This window comes from Hippocampus comes, unplaced genomic scaffold, assembly GCF_001891065.2.
Source record: "Hippocampus comes isolate QL1 unplaced genomic scaffold, H_comes_QL1_v1.1 scaffold82, whole genome shotgun sequence".
Classification (NCBI taxonomy): Eukaryota; Metazoa; Chordata; class Actinopteri; order Syngnathiformes; family Syngnathidae; genus Hippocampus; species Hippocampus comes.
Window position 1 is genome coordinate 5,261,239 of NW_017805135.1, and position 16,121 is coordinate 5,277,359.

Below are 16,121 nucleotides of genomic sequence, written 5' to 3' on the forward strand. Positions count from 1 at the left end.
CGTGTCAAGTGGTTGTGGTGATATACTACCACCTTCTGACCGCGACAATATTGAATTTAAAAAATGATTTTATATTGCCTGTAATATTTTTTTAAACCATAAACGGATTTGAGTAAACAATGAACATATTACAGTATGTCGAACAATAATACACGTTACATGAGACCTGAAAAAAAATATATATATCAAAGATAGAAAATGCACTGAGAAATCAAAAAGTTCATTTTGGAATATCATAAACATGCACCTCACATGAACGAAAACTTTACATTTGAATAATAAATAAATACAGGTAGATCACCAACTACCCTTTCAAAACTATGAATAAATTTAGTCTTTTTTTCTGGTTGACCCGTAGAATTTGTAGGGTTTATTTAGTGAGTTAATTTTATATCACCAGTAGGCTTTTTATTAGCTAATTAATGTTTACCAGCAACTGACATAAAATGTCAAAGAATAATTGAACATATTTTATGAGATCTGAAAAAAATAACATAAAATGATGAATGATAAATCATGGAGAAAACAAATTAACAATTTTCAGTATTTTGTCTGAACGTATTATATGGCTGACTAACTAATTAAATAACTAATTAACTAACCATTGGTGAGATCACCAACTATCGCAACAAAATTAACCATAAATTTGATATTCCTTCATTTCAAACCCGGGTCGGCCCACTTGGTGTGACATTACATAGCACGTGACCTTTGTGCCGCCACCCCACGCCCCCCTTCACCTAGATGGTCGTGTTTTCATTGGTCCATCCCTTGAGAATCCGCACAGTAGGGCGGAGTCTCCGAAGCCATTTTATCATCAAAACAGTAAAAAAAAAGTGCAGCAGGTGCGTCGCTTTCTCCCCCTCGCACAGAGACAATAGCGATTTACACAACATTTATATTTTTATTTATATCGAGCGAACGATGGGTCAGTGTGGGATTACGTCATCCAAAACCGTCCTGGTTTTCCTCAATCTCATATTTTGGGTAAGCACAATTTGAGCACTTTTGAGCGATGTGCGGTGTCCCTGAGGAGGATGGACCAATGTTATTAGCAAACTAGCGCATTGCGACAGAGATGCACGTTCTCAATTTGGCATATAGCCGCGTTCTATTAGTAAGGAAAATAATTCATAATATAACAGTACATACATCGAACAACGTGAGGAGCGAGGCATAAAATTGCGTTGAGAGCCGCCATGACGTAACGAGACAGCTGTTGACCTGCTGTGCTACTTAAGCTAGGGTGACGCTAGCAGGTCAGCATCCCATAATATAAACACTCACCGGCCCCCTGCACTGACTTGCATCCAGTCCACCTATACAGTGTCAATAATGCTCTGTTTAGGGGTCACGGTTATGTTAAATTAACATGAGCATTTATTATTGTAGAGTTGGCGGTGATGCAGTGCACTGCGTTTGTGCGTAAATCGGGCCGCACTGTAGTGGAGGGACAATTACGGTGTGTATTTGTGTGGAAAATCATTTCTAGAATCAAATACAAAAAAGTAACCGTTACAGTAAGAATGTAGTATACTCTAGATTGCATTTTTACACCAAGCACTCTACATCATGAGGTCTCAATGCGGTTTCTACCTATTTTGTTTCATTTAGGAATGTCACTATCGAAGAGAACACACTATCATTTAAATTATTCCATCTGGTAAAATTTGATTTTGCATTAAAATGTATTTCAAAATCATTTTAACAGTTTATTATGATTCATGTGTTTATTTGGAATTGTTTAATGCCAAATAACATATAAGCAATATCACACTAGAGGGGAGTCTTCTACTGAAAATAATCACTCATGGAAGGATCGTGTCCTGTGAAACTGCGTGGTGGGAGTCAGAACGTCAATGGACGCTACAGCTTCTTGTTGCTTTCAAGCTTAGCTTGTAGCAGACATGTGCATATTTTCAGCATGACGTCTTTGATCCACTGGTGAAAAGGACATTTTAATTCGCTCCTCTTTCATCTATTACTGCTTCAAACAATAAAGTGAATGGAGGGAAAGTCGTTAAGATGGCACGACTGTCTGTTGTATGTGTTGTGTTGTATTATTTTGTAATTTTATGTTAAGTGTTCTTTTGATGGCGGGCGGGCCCCCGCAGTGGTTCCTCTTGTTGTCTTGTTGTCTGTTTAAGAGGGAGGAAATTTCATCTCTGCATTTGACAATAAAGTTGTACTTGACTTGACTTGAACTAACTGTTGGAAGCTGCAATACTAAATCATTCATAATGGAAAAAACTAACCCCTTTATTGCGTTCATCTAATTTTGCGCTTGTGGCATCAACTCAACTGACATTGCAGTAACAAAACATGAATAATACAGTACAAGGCTTGAAATAACTATTTCTTTGTGAAGCAGTTTTGCTCGTCAGTGGCCTCATCTGATGAGCAATTTTCCAATTTTGAGGAGCATGTTTTCACAGTTTATTCCCAGACAAGAATTTTATTCAACACTTTTAAAAAGCAAACTTAATTTCTAAAATGTCTTTACTTTTGTTTTGAGCACATGAGGTTTTGAGATATATGAGAACTAAAGATCCATATAAATATTTTTGTGTAGGCGGCAGCAGGCATTTTGTGCTATATTGGCGCCTACGTGTTCATCACCTATGATGACTACGACCACTTCTTTGAGGACGTTTACACTCTGATCCCAGCCATCGTCATCATCGCCGTGGGCACGCTTCTCTTCGTCATCGGTCTGATTGGCTGCTGTGCCACCATACGCGAAAGCTCCTGCGGCCTGGCCACCGTGAGTGCGCAGCTGCCGCTTCAGTTCGGACTGACGCCAGGATCAATTTTTAACTTTTTTTCCTTTACTCAGTTTGCTGCCATCTTGCTGCTGGTGTTTGTAACAGAATGTGTGGTGGTGGTGCTGGGCTACATCTACAGAGCCAAAGTAAGCTTCTTGCTCGTTTATCAAAGCAGTTTCACTTTGCTTCCACAGTCAGTCCTCGCCTGTTGTGCATGTAAAGTTTGAAATACTCATGTCAAAACTGAAAATCTGGAAATAACCCAAAATACTTCAATTAAAAAAAAAAAGAAGAGGTTGGCTGAGAAAGTATGTGTGTTCCAGGTGGAAGATGAGGTGAACCACTCCATCCAGAAGGTGTACAATGAGTATAACGGCACCAACACGGACGCTCCCAGTCGCGCTATTGACTATGTGCAAAGACAGGTGAGAGGGGTGGGGGGTGATACAAAAAACAAAAATTATCTCTTGTCATTCTAAACTTCGAGCTATGCTATGAGGGGGAAGTGTCTGTTAGGAGGGCGTCCTTTATTGCAACACTAAGATTCGCTTTTGGGTGAAATTTCAGGATTGGCCTATAATGCATTCAAACCTTTACAGGTGAACCTAATGTGACCTTCTCTAACTTTTGAATGCACATGTCCAACGGTTAAATGTTTCAGTACTTTTTACACAAGTTGTTGCTCTCTTACAAGGAGCTTAACAGCAAAATTCAGGCGTTTGATCCTTGAATCTGGAATCTCCTTGTTCAATTAGAGCTGGTCTTTAAAACAGTCGTCCTCACCATGCTGTTCACATTTTGACATCATGAGACCAAAGACGACAACACGGGCCTAATTTCATCTCTATGGACGGGGGAAGGGCTGTTGGAGACTGGTCTACCGCAAATGGAATGGCCTGCGCTTTCTCCAGACCTGAAACCTCTTGAAAACCTGTGGGATCAGATGAGTCGCCATGTAGAGGCTTAAAACACTGCACCCCAGAACCTCAATGACTTGAGCTCTAGTTAACTTTTTAATGTTAGTGTGTTATCATTGACATCCAAGAGATGATGTATCCGTTGACTACTCCACTGATGTCTGAAAATGTTTCCTATCTGTATTTTTAGCTTCACTGCTGCGGTATCCACAACTACTCGGACTGGAGGAATACTCGCTGGTTCAAAGAGTCCAAAAACAACAGTGTCCCTGTCAGCTGCTGCCAACCCAACATCAGCAACTGCACTGGCACCCTCGCCCGACCGGCAGACTTATACCAAGAGGTGCACGCACACGCAACAACAGCGCCAATGATTTTTTTTTTTTAATTTAAATTTATGTTAAACAAACAATTGTGTTCTTTCAAGTTGTTTACACTTACTTTTATTTTATTTTATTATTACTATTATTTTTTTTTTCTTTTAGGGTTGTGAAGCTCTGGTTGTGAAGAAGTTAAAGGAGATCATGATGTATGTCATTTGGGCTGCGCTAACTTTTGCATCAATACAGGTGAGGATGACTCATTTGCAAATTTGTGTTTGAAGTAGAAACCCTTAATCACAAAATTGGACAACACCCCCTGTCTGTGTGCCTGCAGATGCTCGGCATGCTCTGCGCTTGCGTGGTACTCTGTAGGCGGAGTCACGACCCGGCGTACGAACTGCTGGTCACCACTAACAGCTACGCTTGAAGGACTCGCGTGGCCAGCATTGCAAGGCGAGCATCACCATGTCATGCAACCGTAGTTCTATATTTAAGCTTAGGTATATAAACTCAAGCACACCTTGCACAATCCAATGAAGTAGCAAACACTGAAGACGTGATCCCAACACGAGGAACCGCCTATTTATTCTTATTACTGACATGCTTTGTGAGCTTTTTTTTATGTTCTTTTCCTGAATGATTTAAAAAGTTTGGCGTATGAATGGCTATCAGCATTAGTTCGTCGTTTAAAAATAAAATGAGGTCATTCAGTCAGAATAACCAAAAAAATAAATAAATAGGGTTAAGTCATCGTTGGAAATGTATGAGGATGGGGCAAATGAGTACTCTGAGTATGAAATTCAACAACAAAAAAAAACCTTTATACATATGTCATACCAGTCAAAAAAATGCATAATGAATAAGAAAAAATAAAACCCATAGACGCCGCTCCGGAGTATGTCACTTTTTCGGGGAAATTTTGTTGATAAATACCAAGCCCAAAATGAGTAGAGCTCTGACTCTGACCCCAAATCTCTGTGACCTAACGGTGGGTGCATTTGGAAATGCGCTCCCAGCGCGCAGTGTTTCGACTGTTCGGAAACTCAAGAGCGCTGTCTCTAGAAGCAGTGCATTGAAGAGAAACCCTTCGCAATGAAAGAAAATAAGGGGAAAAATTCACATGATTTAATTTAACAAATGTTAACATTTCGGCCAGCAGAGAAGAAAAACAAAACGAAACAAAACACTAAATAAAATGCATCCAGTAGCGAGCCAGTCACCATGAGGGCTAGCACTAGTAGCTAATGTCATTGGTCGAATCTTCTACCTCCTTTGGGACCCACATAGAATCAAAAGTAAACTCACTGAACAAAGCGGAGCGACATTAAATGCAATTTTTCTTTTCCACAATTTGTCGGGTTGAGGGGTGATTGAGATGCCCGTATTCTGAACTGCAGCTTCATTCTTTTGTACAAAATCCTACTAAATATGTGTGAGAATTGGCGGTGTGTGGTGATGTTTTTCCTTATGTGCTACTTTGTACTGTGATTGGAGCTTTGAAGACATTTTGTGGTTGTTTTGATGCAAATCAAACAAAAACCAATAGTGTTATTCCCCCCCCCCCCCCAAAAGTATGATTTAGCAGTGAAGCCGATACTTTATATTTCCCTTTTTGTTTTCATGCTGTGAATTTAGTTCCAAATCCGCTTCACTGTCGAAGCACTGAGCCAGTTGGAGCCCCAATGTTGTAAGTGGGTGTAAAATCAGTATTAAGCCTCCCCTTGTGTTTTCATCTGTTTAGTTTAATCGTCATATGCCCAATAGTAGGAATGACTTGTTTTATATATATATACAGTTATTTTTCTGTGACATTTTGCAATGTATTAATTTACTTGGCGCTATTACGTCAAACCCAAAATATTTTGCTGGAGCCGCAGGAAAAAAAAAAGAGCAACAACAATATTGTGTATAGCTTTGAAGAGGAAACAAATAAAATCGTACATTTCAATTTGACTGCTCCTCATTTATTCTTTTTCATTCATGAGTTGAGACAATGATGGAAATGTTTTTTTGTTTTTTTTTTTAACATGCAAACAATACATTCAGACTTAAAAAATAAAATAAAAATCTGGGGCGCTCTTCCAGACCTAACGTGAAGCAAGCAAGAGGCAAGATTTTTTTGGTTTTTGTCTTTGTAACGTGCTCTTTTCCATCAAGCAGACATTACATTGTTTCGTTGTTTAACTGTTTATTTTGGCTTCAGCTTTACAGTTGCCAGTTTCTGTTGTTCTCGTGGTATCTGCTGCAACCACCAGTTATTTTCTTAGCTGAGTAATAAAACAGGAGACATCGAATTGAAGTGTGGTGTTTGTTTCAGTGGAGGGTGCACTATATACACAGTACAGTATGTGCATACGATACTAAAAAACTGTAAACCTGATGTTTGATTTCTCCCAAATGCTCACAAAAGCTAACTGACTCACCGCGATAGGCATCTAATCTTAAAATTTGGGGGGGGGTACTATGTCACCATGGCAACTGCTGACAATGTGGCATTTTGCAAACCACTGGTGAATCAAAATTGTTTTAGTTCTAGATAAGCTTGGTGCACGTGTTGCTTTTTTTTAAGGACACCTCTCCATGACATTGTATCTTTATTAAAGGAAAAAATGAAATATAGATTCCAACAAATACATTTAACGTTGTTGTTTTTTTTAACTGTACCAGATAATACCTTAAATCCAAACCAAAATTAAATGAGTGCAACAACGCCACCTACTGAAATGGATGTACAACTACACTTTATTCTTGTACGGGCAAAATTTCTCGGGGTCACGTGCCCCCATTGCCCCTTAGGGGCCCGCCCCACTCTATGAGAAGTTTTACGTCCTTTAGAAAGGATTGAAACAGGTGATGACATGGTTAACCAATAAAATGTGAGTACAGTATGTTAATCTGATTCCATTTCCAGTGTACGTGGACTCGCCCCTTTTGGCATGTGACTCACTAGATTTTAATTTCATCTGCCCGTTTACTGTGAGCATATTCAGAGTTTTCCCAGATAGTTCCCAGGCACGATTCCCTCCTGTCCGTTTCTCTCCACGGTCCACCAGCCATCGTCACCGCGCTCTAGGACCTGAACAACGTCGCCTCTTTGGACCGTCAGCTCGTCTTCCACCTGAATAGATCGTACAACAAGCATTATCACAGGTATGTTTAATGCTATCGTGGTTAAGATTTGAGTGACCCAACTTGTATGTTTTTTTTTTTTTTGTCCTTACTAGTAAGACAGAGTAGCACACTAGAAGAACGATTGTGCTTTACTAATAATAGAATACCTGTGAATTATCAGTAACATTTTTCCCACTACTACTTTCCACATACTGTAGTATTACATTTCTGCACACAAAAAACAATACTAGTCAAACATTAGAGACTAGTTCATGAATGCTTTCCAGAGCACCTGTGCAGTGTAGTTGTAAAGCGCAACATAGGCGTCTTCGTCCACAGCTGGCTGCTGGAGGTCCAGCAGGGATGCATACGACCCATCTGAAGACATCACATGAAGCAGAGAAAAAAAAGGCAGCAAAGATGGTGAGCAATTGTCCTTTCATTACATCATAGCTGTAAACGGCACAGGACTGACCTTCCTCACTAGAGGGCAGTACTGAGGGCCGACTGTCAACGTTGATCTTCGTACCAGATTCCAGAAGAGGATTTGAGGTCCTTCTCATGAGGTCTTCTCCGCCCCCTGTTAAGCGTGCTCGGCCATTTCCATGCCTGGACTTGGTCTCCCTCTGGTAATAGCTTTCAAAAACGATGGGCTCTGTGACAAGTACCGGCAAACAAGAAGTTGGTTTTGATGCAGATGGGAATTAAGGGGCATGTACGGGAATTTGTTGTTTACCGCTTGAGTAACTACTACATGAATGGAAGATACGGTACAGTGTTAGGGAGGAGCTGCCGGAATAGTATTTGATGCCCCTCTTGAAAGGGTTTAGAATTACTGTATCTCCATATGCAACAGAATAGAGGCTAAGCACTACTTTTGTCTAACAAATGCTCATGTTTGGGTCTTGTGGGGCGGTGACAGTGAGCCACCATATCTAGCAGGTGGATCTATGGACCTGCTCACTATGGATCTATGGTGTATGGTGTTATACCAAAAACATGCACGTTAGGTTTGTTTTAGACTTTGAATTTTCAATAGGGTGAATGTGAGTGTAAATATTTTTTTTGTCTGTGTCAACAGTACATGGAAGGAAATCACCTGGTGGATGCCAGCCTGTCCTTTTCATCTCTATGAAACAGTTGTTGTCTGTGGTGATGTCACAGTGCTCCAGGTGCTTCCTTACCTCCTCAAAGAACTGAGATGAGATTGTTGAGAGACCGTTCATTGGATATCACAGGTTACAATTATGCAATGCATGCAGAAAAAAAAACATCATAGCAAAGTTGGCCATTAGATTTCTTGAACAGGTTCGAAAAGAGTGGATGGAGTTCAACGGTTTCAGGTAGTGCCTACCTCATCATCTTTGACGCACTGCATGGAGATGTGATTGCAGTGGTCCCACAGGGTGCACCTGAGCAAGCTGATTCGATCGGCCTCCATTTGCTGGAACACCTACAAGACCACGTCTGCATTTTCAGTATCAGGATTTTGTTCCACTTTTCGCTGATTCACTGCACATGACTCGCATTTCCCCACATGAGTCGGAATGGTGTTGAGAAAGAGGAAGTGGTGGGAACTTCCTGCTTGTGACTGTGTGTAAAACTTGTCGAGTTACCTCGCATGTGCTTCTGTGCGTTTCCTCCCAGTCCTGGCGAATACTTTCCAGCTGGTCGATGTTGGTCAAGTACAACTTCTCTGTCAAAAAGTTGGGAAGTCATTTAGAAAGCGTGCACATGTCGGCAGCTTTATGATAAAAGGTACAGGATACAGTTCAGTAACAGGCTCTTTTACTCAGAAATCCTTCGAAATGGTTGTAACTGTAACATTTAAAAAGGCAGATGAGCCAATATTGTACCTGCTTCACATGCTGCCTGTCTGCATTGCTTGGCCCTGTGGCGTACCTGTCAGACATATACAACAACAACAAAACATTTATTTTGCATATACAGGTGCATCTCAAGAAATTAAATGCCATCCAAAAAATTGCTTCAAAATTCATTTTACAAAAATTAGTAGCCAGTCAATCAAAGGGCACACGTAGACGAACAACCATTCACACCTCGGGACAATTTAGAGTGTTCCATTAACTTATCGTGCATGTTTTTGGAATGTGGGAGGAAACTGGAGTACGGGGAGAAAATCCACGTCTGGAATCAAACCGTGGACCTCTGCATCGTTAGGCAGACATGCTAACCCAAACCAGTCGCCCACCGTGGCCCAACAGAATAAATACAATGATTTGTAACCAGTATAGGATGTCACCCGCCCACTGCCCGAAGACAGCTGGGATAGGCTCCTTGTGAGGATAAGTGGATAAGAAAATGGATGGATGGATGGATGGTGCATCGAGTTCAATGAAGTCAAATGCCCATCTCTAGTACGAACACAACATTATCCTGGCTGGTACAACGACATTATAGACTACTCAATGCTAACGTGACATTGCCATAGCAACAACAGAAGCTATTTTTGAAGCTTTAATGGCCTTGTAACATGTTTTTTTACATTATAACGTGCAGCATTAATGTTTCCTTTTTTTCTGGTGCGCTTCCTGCCTGCCCATTGCGCAATGTAATGAATGCAGGCAGTGTGATCTTGTCACTGACCTCAGGTTGGCATCCTTTTAACTCATTCACTGCCAATGACGGCAACAGATGTCAAAGACACCTCTTAACTGGCGGCGAATGAGTTTAATAACAGTACATTGGTACAAAGGGTTATTACCTTTTCACCGTTTTTGCCCACAATGGCAGACTTCTCTGATGTCTGTTCTGCCTCGTCCGCCTCCTTGCATCTTGCCTCGTAGTTTTTCTTTGACTGTGGGTTGGAGAGAGACAAAGATCAACTACAGTGTTTCATTATGAATGATAATAACATGGGCCGATATTAATATTGTTACATTCGATCAACATTTGTGGGTTAAACAATTTGAAGATTCAGCTCCTTGAGGTTTTATTTGATACATGCTTAGACGAAAATCTACAACAAGATTAATTATTGTAAGGCAAGCAATACATTTTTAAATATTAACATTGTAGCGTATGAAATCAGTCACATTTCGTGTTTGGCAACGGCACGTGTGCATGTTCGTGGTGGGGGGGGGCGTCACTTTGGTCAGAGAGAAGAGGTGGCGAGGAGGGAGGAAAGCGAGGCTACATTCAAATCTTGCTAGCAGCTTCAATATCATTATATCATCGTCCATTAAAAGCAAGCCATTATTCTTGTGATGGTTCACATTTATCCTAATTCTGTGACTTGTGTCACAGCACTTTGTTACAGCTGCGTTTTATTTTTTTAACAGTTGAGTTGAGTATCCTTCTACCAGTGCGGCAACAACTATAAATGTGTGACTCCGCATTCACTCCTCGACATGTTGAACGCATCGTGTCATTACCTCCATAGTTTTCCTGAACAACGACACCTTTCTCTTCTGCACTTTCTCCATGATGCTTTCGAACTGGGAGGAAAAAAACACCGTGAGGGGAACGACGACCCCTCGCGTGGGATATTGTCACTTATCCCACGTAGAATTTGGCCACGTACCTTCTTCCTCTGCTCTTTCTGCCGCTCTCTGAACGCCTCCACCTTTTTCACCTCCTCTTTCATTGCCTCCGACAATTGGATGTGAAAGTTTCCCATGTTCTCCATCTCTGCAACCACAAATAACACCCACGGTACAGTATGTAAAGCACTGTGGCTCATTCCATGAGACAGTTTCATCAATCACTGCCATTTGCTATTTATTCTCTCAACTGTAGAGAAAGTCACGTCTTTATCTGAAGTGACGTGCTTATTGGGCAATGTCGGAGATAGACAAGTACTGTATTCTGATAGTAGATGGACTTACGTGTTCTTAGTTGCTCGAAGGAGTTTTTTAGAGTGCTGCATGGGAGTATTGTATGAAGAAATAATTCAGTGGTTTCTCGTGGTATTGTTTTCCTTAATGAGTGGACTCGATGTCGACCTGATTACCTGATCTCTGCGTGCCCTCCAGCCTTGCGGGCTATGGTCATCAGTTCCCGCCCATACTTTTCCTCTGCTGATGCCCTGTGCATGAAACACTACAAAAGTAAACACTTGTGACACTTCATCATTTTGCTACATTCGGAAAGTCACAGCATGATGGCCAAAAAACAAGAGTTGTACCAAAAAAAATGCTGCCATGATAAAGATAATTACGCGCATTTTCATAATGACTTAGAATTTGAGGACTGATCTGAGAATAAACTTTTGGATCAAAGGTGAATGGTGTCACGAAATTGCGGACGTAAGAGCCGGTCAAAAATGTTTTGTATCACAAGAGGTTTCAAAAAATATTTATACCTTTCCAGGCATGAAGCGCCAGCTGCCGCCGAGACGTGCCAATGCAGTATTTTGCATTTTACAATAATAATGAATATTTATGATGTCATATGTACCTGTGACTAAAAAGCAAAGTGTGGAGTTTGTGTTGCACAGAAGCTTTCATTTAAAAATATACATTCTCAAATTTGAAGCATCAAACAGCCAAACCATGCCAATTAAGCATAGATATGTCGTCTGGCAGTCAAACGTAACTATATTTGCAATTGTATATCTATGTGGATGAAAAAGTAAAGCATGGAGAGTCTCAGTGACCATTATGTTACTGTTACTGTAGAATAAACGATGCCATTATTTTTACATTTCCAGCTACCTGGCCCATCATTCCCTTTTTAAAAGTGGAATGTGTCTGGTAAGTACACATGGTTTTGCTTCCCCTCTTTTTGAAGCTCAGTGAGATGAAGTCTGACGTGATGCATGATTCTGAACTGCACAATTTCAGCGATGCTCGAGAGGTTTCACTCTATGTCTATTGCTGTGCATGTTACCGTGTAGTGTGCATGTGCGTAATCATGCACTTTCAGCAGATAAAATCCATACCTCATCTTTAACAGCTCTTCCACATCTTTGCACATTTGTCTACCATCTCGCAGGCGTTGCACCAGAGCTTCGTAGCCAGCGTGGCAGGTAAAATCGGACCCCTGTGAGGAGTGGAGAACGCGTGCGGTTGCGTAAATACACCGGTGCAAGGATGAGCATTGCTCAGCAGCTATTGCCACATGTCCTTAAAGTAATTCTGAATCCACTATTGGGTAAAAAAAAAAAAAAAAAAAAAGCAGAACTTGCATTTTAAAGTAACTTTGAGGGACAGTGCCATACAATACAGCTTTGGTGATGGTGTTTAACCGCAAAGACAAGCAAGCTGAATTTAAACCAGGGATGGGCAAAGTATGGCCTGCAGCCCACAAACAGCCTATTCCATTATATCCAGCCTACTTAGTAGTTTCACAAGACATCACCAACTTATTTGAAAATGAGAGTCAGCTTTTGGGTACTGATCAATGGAAAGGGTTACCGGCCTGATACACACTTCTGAAATGCCAAATTTGATGATATTCATTGCTCAAGACACTGTTCATGTTAATTTCTCACAATAATTGCCAGCGCTGATTTTACTAGGTAGGAAGCAGACAAATATTCATATGCAACACTTTATTTTTTGTGAATTATTTTCAAATGACCACTTCTGCAAAACTTTGAAGAAATCACAATGTCTAATCCCTGGTATATGAGTTATTTTTAGCACAGGCCCATGCGCACTATATTACTGAAGACTACTAACAAATCCTCCATTCAGTTAGCCCAACTCTTCAAGAATGAAACCACAACATGTGACTTACCCAGAAAGCATCTCGAAACATTAAACGTGTCATCGTCTAGTTCCTTAAGAAGTATGAAATGTTCTCCCTTGAAGCTTTTCTCACAAAATAATTAAAATATTCTGTGTAGCTAGTTTGATGATTGTTTGAAGGTCACTGGGCTCTTGGTCAACTTGACTCCCTGACTAGCAGTGAGTCATTTTGAATGAGGAAGAGCTTCTATCCCATGATGTCACTAATCACGTGTTAGGCATGTTTGGCTTCTTTCAGCACCCACTGGGAGGACTGTTTGCAGCCTGTGCAAATATTAACGTTGGTTGAAAATACCTCGTGGCATTGACCCACCCACCACTGTGACCTGTAGTCCCTGCAGTTCTTAACTGGCCTTCGCTTCACTCACGACAAATTCACTGGTCCATGTTTATCTATCAAACACTCACTGGGAAGATCCACACCTATCTTCGTATAACAGATGCCCATTTGTGCTATACAATTGTATGGTTGGGTGCTGGCCGCTAAGCTAGCTGCCAAGGCTTTTAGCTCAGCAGTGGGTGCACTCGACTCTCAACCAGGAGGATGGTGGTCATATCGTTCCACCAGCATAAAAAATCAAATCACATTTATTCGGCCTATTACGATGCTCGAAATTGACTTTTCATGTACTACTGGTTTCTTTGATGGCCACAAGAGGGCGACACAGACCTGACCATGAATTCTTCACGTGAACGTCGGAAGTAGTTGAGTGTCGGGGTTGTAGTGTTGGACGCCAAAGCCCAAATCACTGCACACAATTGGGATGAGCAACACCTTGTGCCTGGGGCGTCTCTTTGGGAGGACATGTTGACACATCACAGAGCACAGTGAAGACTTATATTGATTTTCAAATGGAGGAGAGGAGAGTGTCTCAACAGCTCCGAGATGGCCCATAACTGTGAAAAAGTCCGGGATCTCTCTCTCTCACACACACACACACACACACACACACACACACACACACACACACACACACACACACACACACACACACACACACACACACACACACACACATCTCAGGAAATGTCAATTAAGAAGCAAAAACAGAAGTACAGATCTCTTCTTTTGGTCACCTGCCAATCACAGGGCACCCATACTGTAGAGTGTAGACAAACTCCCTTTCACACTCATATTTACGCCTATAGACAATTTGAGACTTTGGAGACTCATCTCTACTATGAGTAGTTGGAACGCCAAGTTGTATGCAGAAAATTGTGTCAGACTTTGGAGGTTCCACAGTATCCAGCTATACATTTGAAGCGCTGTGTTTAAAGCACACATCCACCATTTTGGGCATAGCTTGTCCTCACAGGCCCGGCTCGTCATTTTGTCGGTTTTCCGTGTGGAAAGTTGTGCTGTGACATGTTGGCTGTTGCCGTGACCCCGTTTGAAGCCTCTAATGGAAGGACAAGCTTTGGGAATCAACTGTGCACACAAGCAGGGCCTTAGTGCACAAACGCACACACAGACACACACACTTCACAGTTGGATCCCCCCCTCACACTCCCTGGAGTGGCAGTTATTGAACTGTGACAAACGAGCCGTGTCAGAGCAGCCCCCCGACCTGGAGAATTGGCTAAATAACCTTTTCATTACCCAGCCACTGGCTGTATAGGAGACCCCTCAAACCATTCCCACATAGAATGGCGCACACACATAAGCAGCCCACTTACCTCAAACAGTGTCACAAGTGCTGCCACATGTCACTGTTGAATTCCCGAGAACTTTGATCCCGCAGGAGGATTTGCATTAAACACCAGCATCATTGTGAAAAGGATATTGCCATTGTGGGTGTAGGAACACTTCAGAAAACCACTGTCACTTAAAATAGTTTGTTGCTGTATCTACAAGTGCAAGTTAAAACTCTACAATGCAAATTGCAAGCATCATAGGCTACCATCTAAGAAGCGTCTTTTTCAAGACATCTTTGCTTATTTCAGCAAGACAGTGCCAAGCCACATTCTGCATACATTTTAAGAGTGGGGCTTCGTATTAAGAGTGTGAATACAAGACTTGCTTGCCAGCAATCCAGACCTGTCTCCCATTGAAAACGTGTGACCCATTATGAAGTGTCCAATAGGACAACATACACCCTGGACTGTTGAGCAACTGAAGTTTTTACCTCAAGCAAAAACGGGAAAGAATTCCACCTACTAAGCTTCAACACTGAGTGTCCTCATTTATCAAGTGCTTTAGCTGAGGTGTGAAAAAATCATAGTGTACATAAACAGAAAAACAGATCGTCACCGTTTTTTTAACGTTAAGTAACAAGCTTGAGTTTTCATGCCAGCGAGCTTTTTCCACTCAATCAGGGGTGCCCACTAAATCGATCGCGATCGACTGAGGACTGGTCCCAAGTCGATCGCGAGGGAACGTCCCCCCCCCTCAAAAAAAAACTCAACCAAAAACATTTGTGTGTCTGTGTACGTGTTATTAAAATGACATATTTTTGTGTTAGTGCACACTGCACCCTGAGCACCCTGTCAGTCTCACTTTCACAAAAAGTATTTAAAAATAAATAAATAAACAAACAAACAGGTCCCTTTAACCAACGGTGGCGTGCGACCTGCATCACCGGAAGTTGTTAGCAGTCAGCAGTCTGGAATCATACTTTGCGATTAGATGTGTTTGTGCTGTATCTTTTATTGTTATTATTTTCATTCAGAGTTTGTTTCATGTACAACTCATCGAGGGCACTGGCAAAGAATTGGAATCTGGAATGCCGGGAGAAGCATTTGAAAACAGCACACGTGAGCGTCCCATGTCTCGCGTCAGGTCTCTCTCGGGTAGGCAGCGATTTGCTTTTCACCAACTCACCAACTTTTTTGGATACTTTATTTTTCTGTTTAGTTCATCTTAGTGACTACTATGGCTATTGCTCATCAGGGCATGCATGTGTAAATGTGGTTGGTTGATCGAGGAGATCTTAGTTCAAAAAACGTTGGGCACCCCAGCTCTAAATGTACTGATAACTCTCGATAGCGCCCTCGCATGATTCTGGAAGATGATTTATGTATAGGTTTGTGCGTGCGTGGATGGGTGTGCCATTATGCTTGTGTGTGTGTGCGAATGCTCGAGTGCATGCGCGTATGCGCTTGCGTATATGACTCGTTTGTGTGTGCTTGTGTTTTTTTTTGTCTATATATAGAGAATGTGTTTACCAGCGCTTGTGTTTTTATGTATCTATCTTTTTCACCCCTGCTCTTTTGTCAAGTGCCACAAGCACGAGCTCAAACGTCACCGCACACTTTCAGGGAACAAGGGGAAGAAGAGGATGAGAGAGTAGA

The 16,121-nt window shown here is 41.5% G+C and overlaps 2 protein-coding genes across 5 annotated transcripts; one reads left to right on the top strand and one right to left on the bottom strand.

Moving 5' to 3' along the window:
* The first annotated feature begins 804 nt into the window (after positions 1–804).
* On the top strand, positions 805–4,812 carry LOC109513965 (tetraspanin-3). Its single transcript, XM_019866733.1, has 7 exons — positions 805–987; positions 2,573–2,764; positions 2,837–2,911; positions 3,089–3,190; positions 3,873–4,025; positions 4,168–4,251; positions 4,340–4,812. Exons 1-7 carry the CDS (start codon positions 925–927, stop codon positions 4,430–4,432), a joined length of 762 nt encoding a protein of 253 aa, XP_019722292.1. The 5' UTR covers positions 805–924; the 3' UTR covers positions 4,433–4,812.
* A 1,377-nt stretch (positions 4,813–6,189) lies between these two features.
* On the bottom strand, positions 6,190–13,006 carry LOC109513963 (proline-serine-threonine phosphatase-interacting protein 1-like). Of its 4 annotated transcripts, XM_019866729.1 has the most exons (14): positions 12,820–13,006; positions 12,020–12,120; positions 11,090–11,164; positions 10,965–10,999; positions 10,661–10,767; positions 10,512–10,574; positions 9,842–9,934; positions 8,973–9,018; positions 8,733–8,812; positions 8,471–8,569; positions 8,216–8,312; positions 7,592–7,771; positions 7,409–7,494; positions 6,190–7,123 (listed from the first exon to the last, which is right to left on the bottom strand). In XM_019866729.1, the coding sequence occupies exons 1-14, from the start codon at positions 12,850–12,852 to the stop codon at positions 6,992–6,994; spliced, it is 1,227 nt and encodes a 408-aa protein (XP_019722288.1). In that variant the 5' UTR covers positions 12,853–13,006; the 3' UTR covers positions 6,190–6,991. The 4 variants fall into 4 exon arrangements, with proteins under 4 accessions (XP_019722288.1, XP_019722290.1, XP_019722289.1 ...); XM_019866731.1 differs by lacking the exon at positions 12,020–12,120; XM_019866730.1 differs by lacking the exon at positions 12,020–12,120 and having other exon boundaries at positions 11,090–11,178.
* Positions 13,007–16,121: the final 3,115 nt, after the last annotated feature.